Source organism: Acomys russatus, chromosome 16 (genome assembly GCF_903995435.1).
Source record: "Acomys russatus chromosome 16, mAcoRus1.1, whole genome shotgun sequence".
Lineage (NCBI taxonomy): Eukaryota > Metazoa > Chordata > Mammalia > Rodentia > Muridae > Acomys > Acomys russatus.
Window position 1 is genome coordinate 43,784,829 of NC_067152.1, and position 12,427 is coordinate 43,797,255.

Consider the following 12,427-nt stretch of genomic DNA (forward strand, 5'->3'; position numbering starts at 1 on the left):
CCGGGGCTGGCCTGGCATCACCCAGGCCCTGCAGAGACAGCTTCAGCATAGACACAGACAGATGTGACTGTAGTGTGTGCTGATCAATGTCGGGGCTCTTTGCCCGCACTCTGATAACTTGCTCTGGCTTAATAGTGCTTGACTGACACGTGCCCCCTGTGAGACCAGCTTTCGGGAAGGAGAGATCAATGGCGAGTCTCAGCAGCATGCCGGGGGCACGGCAGACCTACTCCGCTAATGTGGACCCGGTCAATTCAGGATGAGCCATCTGCATCAGGATCCCTCATGCAGCAAGACGCCTAGAAGTGCTTCTCAGGTCTCTGACCTGGGGAGCTGGGGACAACCTAGTACACCCTGTGACCAAGGCAGGGATCTCACTGTTCCCCCACTGACCCCTGCGCTCCCCGCATAGTCTCCCCCCTGCCCTCCTATGCTGAGGTGACACTTTGGGTGACTGAGCACGCTGCTTCCCTTGCACACCGGTCACCCCATATCCCGGCCTTTTTTTTTTTTTTTTTTTTTTTAGGGCACTGGTGACGTCTGGCGTCTTTCCTGGTTGGGAAGGGGTGTGGTGGGCCTTTGCTTTGCCTCCCTTGGAGCCCCTCACCTTGAGGTCTGGGACCGCGTAGCCTTTCTTGAGGGTGATCTGGAAAACGTCCAGCGCACTGATGTAGGCAGCTAGGCGTGACAAGCTCTGCTTCCCACTGCCGCCCACGCCCACCAACAGGGCGTTTCCCCGCGGAGACTCCAGGATACGGTTGATCTTGCAGATGTGTGCTACAGCGTCTTCAAACAGCACCTGCAGAGGTCACTTGTGACAGATTATGCGTGAAGGAAACACCACAGCGGTTTTGGGCGCCCACCCAGGGCCATGGACTGTCTCTGTGGGTAAGGGGTACTGTGACACAGTAAAGGAGGTCTTTCCCCGCCCCTTGCCAGGGGCCATGGGCACCAGTGCCACTCACCAGGTTCATGACTGCGTTGACTTCATTGTAACTGTCCAGGACATCCACGAGAAGCTTGTTCAGGTGGGCCACGTCTGTGACAGGGAAGTATCTGGGGTCACCAATCCCCTGGGCAAAGTGGCAGAAGATGTTGGGTTTGGCGAATAAGTGCTCGTCCCCGAGATCCTAGGGCCAAGACAAGACACGTAGCGTCTCTGCCAGCGAGGACAGGCAGATGCCTGCTAGCGGTCACCTACCACGGTGGTCCCATGAGCCCATTTACCCAAACCATGACTGTGTCAGCCCTCAACTCCACTGGACTCTCCCTCTCCATGGGGTGGGGTCCTTTTGGCACAGGGAATGTGCCAGCAGGTGACAAGGACCGAGGCAGCTGTGCCCCACCATAAGTGGAGGGGAGGAGGTCACTCTCTCTAAATGGCTAATTTTTTTTTTCTCACTGGACCCACAGCCGTGCGTTGGAATCATGGGCCTCTCTGTCTCCGACAAAGGCCCTTCCCAGGGGCCGTGGGCATCCTTGGCCCTAAACGCTGAACCCTCTGTGAGCACAGCGGGGGAACCTGGTAGCTTAACGTACGTACATCAAAGAACTTCTTGGTGGATGCGATGGTGACTCTGCGTAACGTATCCTGGTCTTTCTCGTCGACCATCTTGTCCCCATACACCCGCTCGGCTTCATGCAGCCAAAGGCGGACAAGGTCCAGTGGGGTTTTCAGAATCTCTCCTGTGGAGAATAAGATTCCCTGCCCCGGACACACAATACACGGTCAGTACTGTGCCAGGAGGGCAAGCCAAGCACTGCATTTGATGGGTTGTCCTGGAAGGGGCTACTTTCCTAGGGACCTCCTGTGTGACTTCTGATTGGGGCCAGGGAAGCCACTCACTGTGGAATTCACGCACAGCTCAGAGGCCAGATGGGGTGTGTCTGTTCCTGAGAGGCATGAGGAGCTTCCTCCCAGGGCAGGGCTAGGGGTTAATTTTCTAATGGGGAGCACTGTAGAGAAGGGAGGGGGGCAACTGTGATTGGACATATTCAAAGTGAGAGGTCATTGACTATGGCTAGATTTCCAAAGGTTGTGAACAAAGGCCACAGCAGGAGGTGTGGGTCCAGCCCGGGGAGGGGCTGGCTACTGGCTAAGCCCACACAGGCTGGGGAGGTGCTAGCTCAAAGGGTTTGATTTGCCAGGCACTGTCTGGGCCCTGGGACCATCGCGGTAGCAGGACAGACCCTGTATGCATGGAGCTTGCCCTACACGGGGACATGTGACCGGTGGAGGTGAATGAGGAGATGCTACGCCGTTCTGTTGGGTGCCATGGTGGGACGGTGGGGTGGTATGAGGTGTGCAGAGGCCTTTGCCAGGGTATGAGTGGGAAGGGACCAGCACAAATTTAACCTTGGGCTTTAGATTTCCCATGTTAAATGGAGGACATGAGCTATAGTTTTATGTGCTGTTGGGAGGAGACGACGGGTGTATAAATTGCTAAACTTCCTGCCCGGTTCAGACTAAACATCATCGGACGAGAGGGAATATGACGGCCATCACGGCATTCCTAATCTTCAGCTTGTCACCGCCATCGTCACCATCACCGTTATCACGTGACCTATATCACCACCACCCTTACTGTCATCGTTACCAGCTTCACCATGGCTACCATCACCTGTCACTGTGTCACCGTTACCTCCACCACCACTGTCATCACCAACCCAGGCTCATTTTTCTCCCCCCCCCCACCCCCAGCACGGCGGATGAGGGGAGGCACCTCACACAACCCCCCCCCACCACCACCACCACCACGGGACAGGGACTTGGCCGCGGGCAGCTGTGACACAGAGCTGCAGAGCAGTACCTGGAAAATATTGGAGAGGTCCCTGAGGTTGAAGATGTAATGAAACTTAATGGCGGTGGGCAGGAACGTGGCTGCGATTTTCTGGTGCAAGGCTGTCATGGGAGAGAGAGGCACATCGATTCTTACGGACCCTTAATGGCCTCAGGAAGCGCACGGCTTAAAGTTCCTAAAGCAAATGGACTGTGAAATGGTGACAATTTAACCAAGAAATCTGCACTGCTCTCTGAGGAGGGCGGGCACTTGGTGCTACTGTAAATCACCGCTTCTCTCTCCGACCCCCAAGCAATTGGATTTCACGTCTCTCTAAGCTGCAACATAGCACCATTTAAAAAAATATATATTGATTCCAAAGAATAGATAAAATATTTACCAGGGGAAAGTAGGAAGGCTTGTGAGCCCATAAAAGCAGTGGGTTTCGCTAACTGCCTGGCGAGGAGTCACCTTACCCAGGGCTGCGGTCACCAGATGGTTGCTCAGCCGCTGGATCACCATGGGGGCTGACCGGTATGACAGGTGCTGGGACAGAATCGTGTTGTAGATGGTGGTGAGGGCCTCCTGCCCGGGGAAGCTCACAGCAAACACGCAGAAATGACGCTGCAGACAAGCACAGGCTCCTGTTAGGCAGCTCTGAGCTACAAGCTGGCTAACTCTCTTGGGAGAGTAGAGTCCGTCACCATTGGCTAATGTTTTGGTGGGCATAGTCAGGATGCATTGAAAAATCACACAAAACACCCATTCTATGTGACATGGGTGTTTTAGGACATACTGTCCTAAAAAACATTCCCAGAGGCACAGTGTGGTGCAGAGACCCTGAGCCCCTGTGGCTTTGGAATGGGTGTGTATCCTGCTTCCTCTGGTTTTGATGGCTGGAGAGGTCAGCCCGGCATGGTGGCAGATGTGGTACATGATGCCCTGGTGAAACTGGACCCCAGATACCCCACAATACATCTCCAGTGTTGTATGAGAAATGCTTATATTAAAAAGGTACTGTAGGGGCTGGAGAGATGGCTCAGAGGCTAAGAGCACTGCCTGTTCAATTCCCAGCAAGCACATGGTGGCTCACAACCATCTGTAATGAGATCTGGTGCCCTCTTCTGGTGTGCAGGTATACATGCAAGGAAAAAAAAAAAAAAAAAAAAAGGTATTATAAGGACAGGGCACAGTGGTGCACACCTTTAATCCCAGCACTCAGGAGGCAGAGGCAGGCGGATCACTGTGAGTTCGAGGCCAGCCTAGTCTACAAAGTGACTCCAGGATAGCCAAGGCTACACAGAGAGACCCTGTCTCGAAAAACCTAATAAAATAAAATAAAAGGTATTGTAGATTATCTGAAATTCAGGTGCAGCTGAACGTCTTCTGGAGACCAACCCTAGGGTCTGATACATGCTAGACAAGTGTTCTTTGAAGCTACAACCGTAACCTTTGGTGTTCTGAGACAGGGTATGCAAGGTAGCCCGTGCTGGCCTTGAACATATCACCCTCCTGCTTCCGTGTCCCGAGGGCTGGGGTTACAGCTGTGCTCTACCACATCTGGCCCACCTGGCAGCCTTCTAGGGTCATGAGGAGGGCTGTCTGGCCTCTCACCCTTCCTCCCTTTCCTGACACTGAGTAGGGGCAGCCCAAGCTCCAACACCGCAAACCAGGGCCAGAGCTGCCTCGGCCTGGCGTGACTGACAGGAGTGACTGACCTCTGCTTACCTGTAGTCTGGGGTCGATGGTGAAGGAGCCAGACGTGGGGTTCATGCAAGCCACGTACTGACAGTTGTGCACATCCTTTAGTGTCAGCTTCTGCCTGTCATACCTGTGTCAGGGGCAGCAGTGTGAGCGTTGCACCACAGGCCCAGAGAAGCCCCCTGCCCTAATCACCCTGCGTGCCTAAGGAGGACTGCCAAAGCAGAGGGGTGGGGCAAGAGAGCATGTTGTGCTGAGGGAGCTTTTATGGGAGGTAGAAGCGCCTTTGAGCACAGCTGTGAGTTCCAGTCCAGCTCTCATGGGAAGGTGGTCGGCCCTGTTAGACTGGGTAACTGCTCAGTACCTTGCTACTCTTACTGTCACTCAGAGCCACAACGAGGATTCCGAAGCCTGTGTAGGCAGGTGCTCCAGCAAGGGCACCTGCAGCGAGGCATGCCTAAACTGTTTCCTGCCCTATGAGTAAGGGTCTCGTGCTTGGTCTCTACCTCCCCACATAGCCCAGGTTGACCCCAAACACCTGATCCCCCTGCTTCCACCTCCAGTGCTGGCGTTACAAGTGTGCACCGCCACCAGGCCTGGAGACTGAACCCGGGGTCGCCTGCTTGCTAGGCCAGTCCATTACCCCAGCGAGCCACGCCCCCAGCCTCTCTCACTCTGCCTATTGGTGATCCTCACTCCTAAGGGAGCGGAGTGCTCTGCGATGTCACAGTCCTGACTGTACCTCTTTGTGTGTTTCCCCCCTTTTCTCCCTGTGGCTACTGCTCCTTGGTGATGCTGTCATTCTCCAGGAGATTCCCCCATCAACTGAACACAGTGTCAGGGTTCCCTGTCTCCTAGCTATCACGTCAGCCTTACGCTCTGGCGGAACAAAATCCCACAACACCGACGTTACTTGCAGCAGCAGCCTGTCTGCCTCCAGCTTTGTTTTACAAAGCTTTGTCTGAGGAGCGCACCCCCCGCACTCTCCCACCCCCCACCCCAAACCTCAAGATTGATTTCCGGTGTCCCTGCCGTGTCTGTGGGCCAGGCACCCTAAATGCCTTTTCCTGACTCAAGTGCCCCCTTCTGTGGCCTGAGCTGCTTCCTGAAGAGGTAAGCGACATGGATGCCCTGATTATTCCCACGTGTGCCACCTGGGAGTCCCCGTGCCTCTGGGACAGCCCCCTGTGTCAGGCTGCCATATGCCCTCCTCCCTTCTTCCTCTAGTCCATCCTTGTACCACCTTCCCTCCTGCCACAGGGCCTTGGCATGTGCTATTCACTCAGCCCTGGCTCCTCTTCTTGAGAGTTCCCTCAGCGGTCCCAACAGTGTCCAGCTCCCAGCTGCCCTACAGCTCTCTAAGGGGCATCTTTGACCCACTAGGGGCTCCCCTCTGTGATGGACCTAGGGCTTTCCCTCAGAGCTCTCCGTGGGTCTTTCACAGCGTACATGCACCTCCTTGAGTGGGGACCTATCTCTTTCCCCTTGTCGGGGTCTTATCCATAGTTACTGACATGTTTGTGGAGTTGCAACAGGACAGACCCCCTGAATGATCCATCTCCTGCCCCGCCCCTGCCCCATGACCCCATAATCTCGCTGGCAGCCCCCGACCAGTCTTGTGCTACCTTCTCTGTTTCTGTACATGGCTGCCCAGCCCCAGCCCTACCCGCGCAGGCTTGTGGCCATGTTGCCAAGCTCCTCAGCCCACTCACTGCCCCTCACCAGTGCCCGTGGTCCATGTGCTGGCGGATGAGGGTGTGTGGGGCCACTGTGCCGTACTTGTCAACCTCAGGCATATTCATGTCATCGATGAAGTAGATTAGCTTCTTGGTGCCTGGGGGGCCATAGTTCCTCCCCGACTTCTTTTCCAGGGGCTTTTCCAGCACCCCTGGGAAGGAGAGAAGCTCGTCTGCCACCCACATACCCTGAGTTGGTGCCTATTAGGTAGGGCAGGGCCCTGCTGCCTCCCATCAGGGAGAGGCGGTCAGAGGCCAGGGGTCAGAATCATGGGGGGTGTGCCTGTCCCAGAGAGAGACTCTCAGGGGGGAGTTCTGGGTGTCAGGGGTCCAACACAGTGTATCATCTGCCACTTAACTTAGCCTTTGTGATTAAATTGTCAGTCAGAGGTGGAGGGTGGCAGAATCCTCCATTTGGTCCGACCTTTGTTGAACCAATCGGTTCACACCCCTAACTGGTGTGTGAGGTGATTTCAGCTGGACCAACCAGGACCTAAATGATCCTCACTGACCACCACTGCAGCTTCTACGCGGGACACCCCTCGGGTGCCTCCATAGGAAGGGATGGCAGGGAACGAACGGGGTTGGGGGAGTTGGTGGACGTGCGTGAGTGAGCAGGCCTGAGGGTGGGACCAGGCTCCCTTACCCTGCAGCATGGCCGAGGTCGTATAGAAGTTGAAGGGCACAGCCTGCACCAAGTAGTCATCGGTGCTGAGGCTCTCCAGCTTGTCCCCCATCAGCACCGACTTGCCGGTGCCTGCATTGCCCACCAGCATCACGGGCCACGCCTTCTCCATGAGTAAGTCCATGAAGTACCGAATGCGGATGGTTTCTGTAGTGTGGACCAGCGAGGCCTGGGGGGCGGGGAGGGGAGGGGCATGACTCGCAGACAGCAGACCCAGTTCTATCTGGTGCACAGCTCTCACTGAGTTCTAAGCCCCCAGCATCACTAATGGGTCCTGCTCTAACTTGGGTGGGAGGAGACACTGAGCTCTACACCGCTCTGGGAAAGTTACCTGCAGTGGGATGTCAGAGTCCAGCTCAAAGGCAGGCACTTTATCTGTCCAAGGCAGGAATTTCTTTGTTTCGGGGTCAATGTAGTAGTCAAAAATGGTCCCCTGCGAGGGTAACTTGATGGTTTTAAATTCATTGATCCACCACTTGCTGAATTCAACTCGATAATCAATAAGCTGTCACGAAAGGAAAACAACGAAGGTGCAGGTGAGAGAGCCCCAGGGTGGCCTGGTTTGGATGGCCAGGTCCCCAGGGCTCTTGTCACCTGGTCCTGGAACATGGCGCCACCAAAAGCCCAGAAGCAGGCGAACACGAAGTACAGCTCGTACAGCTCCTTGGGGGAGTCGGGCGGGGCGTTCTTCTCCGTGAGCAGGCACTCCAGCAGGTACAGGATGGTCTGGATGACTGTGATTTCAGGCACTGGGGTGATCCTCTTGAAGCCAATGCGCAGCTTGTCCAGGCACATGGGCAGGTACTTGTCGAAGAGGATGGTCAGGTTGGCTTTCTCAGACTGCACCTTGCGTCTCTCGATCCAGCTGCTCACCACCCTGAGAGGGAGGGACGGCTGCTGTCAGACCTTGCAGCAAGCAAGCAAGCAAGCAAGTGCGCGCCTGCCTCGCCTTCAGCCTTCATCGCTGGTAGAGATGTGACAGCCTGTGGCGGTGCCAAGTGAGGGCACTGTCAGGGCTCCTGCAGATCTCAGAGGGCCTGATGGGGGATGCTGGGCCAGTGGGAATTTTGTGTTCTCTTTCTGGATTGATAACTTTTGGAGTGATCTAAGTCCAGTGCAACTGGGACCCATGCTTGCTTGCTTGCTTCCTTCCTTTTCATTTCTTGTCTCAACAGTATCTCTTGAAACATACCCATCATTTCACCCCATCCCCAGTGCCTCTTGACCCTTCCTCCCCACCCCCAGTGTCTCTTGAAACTCAGGTTATCCCCAAACTAGGTAAGGTGACACTGAAGCCCTGATCCTCCTACCTCCACTCTTCATGTGTTGGAATTACAGGCGTAAGATGGCCATGCCTGGATTATGTGGGGGTTGATCCCCGGGCTTCACAGTGCTGGATCAGTAAGCATTCTTTCCCCCCACTGAGCTACATCCCCAGGCTCCTGAGAGGCAGTCTTGCTGCTGCCTAGGAAGCATCTCCCCCCAGCGGGAGCTAGTATTAACAGCTAGGGACTAGAAGAGAAGAGCTCACGAGAGCGTGGGGGTGGGGTGGGGTGGGGGTACTGACAGCTAAGGATGGAAGAGAAAAGAAGGAGATCTGGGACCTTTGTTGTCATATGGACCTCTGCATCCAGCCATGCTTGGAGGACCCACTGAGTGACCGGAATCCACCTATGTGCCATACATACATGTATATGTAGACAGAGATTTAGTTTCAGCGGGCTGAAGTGGAACTTGACATTGAAGAATCCAAGCCCATATACCAGACAACCACCCTGCCCTCCCACCACTCCAGACTGTATGGTGTGACTTCATGACCACCCTGCCCCCCCCACCACTCCAGACTGTATGGTGTGACTTCATGACCACCCTGCCCCCCCCCACCACTCCAGACTGTATGGTGTGACTTCATGACCACCTTGCTCCCCTCCACCACTCCAGACTGTATGGTGTGACTTCATGACCACCCTGCCCCCCCACCACTCCAGACTGTATGGTGTGACTTCATGACCACCTTGCTCCCCCCCACCACTCCAGACTGTATGGTGTGACTTCATGACCACCTTGCTCCCCCCCCCACTCCAGACTGTATGGTGTGACTTCATGACCACCTTGCTCCCCCCAACCACTCCAGACTGTATGGTGTGACTTCATGACCACCCTGCCCCCCACCACCACTCCAGACTGTATGGTGTGACTTCATGACCACCCTGCCCCCCCACCACCACTCCAGACTGTATGGTGTGACTTCATGACCACCTTGCTCCCCCCCCACTCCAGACTGTATGGTGTGACTTCATGACCACCTTGCTCCCCCCAACCACTCCAGACTGTATGGTGTGACTTCATGACCACCCTGCCCCCCACCACCACTCCAGACTGTATGGTGTGACTTCATGACCACCTTGCTCCCCCCCACCACTCCAGACTGTATGGTGTGACTTCATGACCACCTTGCTCCCCCTCCCACTCCAGACTGTATGGTGTGACTTCATGACCACCTTGCTCCCCCCCACCACTCCAGACTGTATGGTGTGACTTCATGACCACCTTGCTCCCCGCCCCACTCCAGACTGTATGGTGTGACTTCATGACCACCTTGCTCCCCCCAACCACTCCAGACTGTATGGTGTGACTTCATGACCACCCTGCCCCCCCACCACCACTCCAGACTATATGGTGTGACTTCATGACCACCCTGCCCCCCCCCCGACCACTCCAGACTGTATGGTGTGACTTCATGACCACCCTGCCCCCCCCACCACTCCAGACTGTATGGTGTGACTTCATGACCACCCTGCCCCGCCCCCCACCACTCCAGACTGTATGGTGTGACTTCATGACCACCTTGCTCCCCCCCACCACTCCAGACTGTATGGTGTGACTTCATGACCACCCTGCCCCCCCACCACTCCAGACTGTATGGTGTGACTTCATGACCACCCTGCCCCCCCACCACTCCAGACTGTATGGTGTGACTTCATGACCACCCTGCCCTCCCCCACCACTCCAGACTGTATGGTGTGACTTCATGCCCCAGCAGGGTTAGGAGGGGCAGAGAAGATGCCAGGCTGGCTGCCTGGCCTGAGGCAAGCCACTGGACACCTCTAGGTTCCTGACTCGCATCTGCAATCTGGCCATGCTTACATCACCCCTGTGCCAGAGGACCATGCAGGATGCTCTTTTTAAAGCTCACAGAGGGGAGACTGGTCTATGGTAAGTGCCAGAGGAGTGTCTGCTAAAAGCATAAATAGTGCCGGGCTCCCTCGAGGGTCAGTGAGCTGAGGGTGTGCGTCATTTCCAGGATGCCCAAGGCATAAGCAGGAAGCTTGTGTTATGAAACATGAGGCAAGAGTCCACAGCCAGGACCCACGGGCCTCGCCATGAGCCTACTGGAAGCACTGCTGCTTCCTGCTCTTCGGTGGGGACATAGGACAGGAAGCCGAAGCCTTGGACTCTGACACCTACATGCCAGTGTGGCAGAGCAGCCTTTACCACCTGTGTCTCCATGCAGGGTGCAGGGCAGGTATCAACTCCACATGCAGGTGGCCCTCAGTGGGTGGGCTGACATGCACACGTGGACTTAGCCTGCTGCTTCACTGCCTGAGCTGAGGGCGCCTGTGTCACACTGTGACATGGCCTTGGTGATGTCGTGTATCATATCCCAGTGTGTGCTGGGCTTCCATCTGTGCAGACTCAGGTCAGCCTTTTGACAGGTCCAGGCACTTCCTGATTCACTCCCAGAGGCAACTGGGGCATGTTATTGGCCCATGTCCTATGGGCTGGCCATAGCCATCTGCTTGGGGACTGCTGTTCCATCTGAGGGTGCTGTGCCTGCCTCTCCTCCATGTGGGGGTGCTGTCCCTGCCCCTCCTCCATCTGGGGGTGCTGTGGCTGCCTCTCCTCCATGTGGGGGTGCTGTCCCTGCCCCTCCTCCATCTGAGGGTGCTGTGCCTGCCTCTCCTCCATGTGGGGGTGCTGTCCCTGCCCCTCCTCCATCTGGGGGTGCTGTGGCTGCCTCTCCTCCATGTGGGGGTGCTGTCCCTGCCCCTCCTCCATCTGAGGGTGCTGTGCCTGCCTCTCCTCCATGTGGGGGTGCTGTCCCTGCCCCTCCTCCATCTGGGGGTGCTGTGGCTGCCTCTCTTCTCTCCTTCAGCAGGACTTTTCTGATTCCTGCCTCTGCCCTTGCCAGTTTCACCTCTGGCCCTGAGCTGAGTCCCGTGATCCCACTTCCTGTCTCCTCGTGTGGTCTGTGTCCTGACATCTGCCCCGTGCTGGTGTGCCTGTGACTCGCTCCTCTCCTTGCGTCCCATCTTCTACCCAGGCTTCATTTCTTCTGTGCTCCCTGAAAGCTCAAGCTGCTGCACCCACCCGGAAGGTAGAACGTGGGCTCACGCAGGAGAGGGGCTCTTGTAGGTATCCTCAGGATGCAGGTCTCGAGATGTGGTTGTCCTGGGTTACGGTGGACCCTGGATCTTATGCCTGGCAGGGGGCTTTGTGGAGACAGTCATGGGCAGTCACAAGCCGCCAAGAGCTGTTAGAATCTGGGACCAACCCTGTCCTTATAGCCTCCAAGGGCCCGGTGTGCCCCCATTGTGACGCTGGCCTTCTGGCCTCTCAGCTCTCAGCGATGGGCTGCTGTTAGCGGCTGCCTGGCACGCAGCTCTTCCTTATGGCAGTGCCAGGAACTTGGCAATTGCTGCTGGGCAAATGACCCGAGGTTCCCGTCTCAACAGCTCCCGGTCCCCTGGGGTCTGGCCAGATCTAAGTCATGTGCCTGTCAGAGCCATCCCCTCAGTGGCCCCTGGAACCCTGGCCTCACCCTGCTGCCTGCCTCTCACCTCTCAGTTGACTTCTTACCTCTCACTGAAAAAGGACAAGGCACTGAAGCATGAACTCCCATGCCCTCCTCTCTACCATGGACCTCTGTGGACACCTGGTCACCCCACACCTGATCCCTATGCCCAAGACCGTTTCTCACCTTGACAATAAACTTCCCTTCTCTTGCTGCGGCACCCCCTCGCACTTCATCTCCAGGGCCTCCTCTGTGCCTGCCTCCTGGTTCAGCCCCATTGTTCCACGGATCTATCTGAGTTATTGCTGGGCACCTGGCTGCCAAGCCCTGGGAAACCTTCCTTTAGCCTGTTTGTCTCTCAGGTATGACCCTGTAGTTTCTTTTCAGAGTGTCTGCAGCTCACCACTGCTCTTTGTGCCTCTTCTGAAATGGCTTTTGGGTATATTTTGATTTTTTTTGTTTTTATCCTCTCTAAAACAGTGTGACTTTTGTTAGGAAAATTAACATCTGAAACCATGATTGCTATTTTTCCTGGAAAGCCAACTTCCTCAGCCTGGAATGCTCAGGGTCCGACAGACACTGTGCAGAAAAGGTCAGTAGGATAGATGGGAGCAAGGTGAACAGGCTAGATGGGCCAGTGGATAGAGGATGGATAGGTGGATGCAAGGGCGGATGAGTGGCTGATTGGGCAGATCAATGGATGGACAGATGGATAAGTGGGTAGGCAGAT

The 12,427-nt window shown here is 55.8% G+C and overlaps 1 protein-coding gene across 1 annotated transcript in view; it reads right to left on the reverse strand.

Moving 5' to 3' along the window:
• Nucleotides 1-12,427, reverse strand: part of Dnah17 (dynein axonemal heavy chain 17) — a 108,332-nt gene that overhangs the window by 41,255 nt on the left and 54,650 nt on the right. Inside the window, exons 44-53 of the mRNA XM_051159135.1 lie at nucleotides 7,497-7,779; nucleotides 7,234-7,407; nucleotides 6,864-7,071; nucleotides 6,204-6,369; nucleotides 4,509-4,611; nucleotides 3,257-3,404; nucleotides 2,811-2,902; nucleotides 1,544-1,705; nucleotides 966-1,130; nucleotides 608-799 (exon numbers count right to left, since the gene is read on the reverse strand). Of these exons, the coding sequence (XP_051015092.1) occupies nucleotides 608-799; nucleotides 966-1,130; nucleotides 1,544-1,705; nucleotides 2,811-2,902; nucleotides 3,257-3,404; nucleotides 4,509-4,611; nucleotides 6,204-6,369; nucleotides 6,864-7,071; nucleotides 7,234-7,407; nucleotides 7,497-7,779 (1,693 nt within the window). The remainder of the gene's footprint in view (nucleotides 1-607; nucleotides 800-965; nucleotides 1,131-1,543; nucleotides 1,706-2,810; nucleotides 2,903-3,256; nucleotides 3,405-4,508; nucleotides 4,612-6,203; nucleotides 6,370-6,863; nucleotides 7,072-7,233; nucleotides 7,408-7,496; nucleotides 7,780-12,427) is intronic.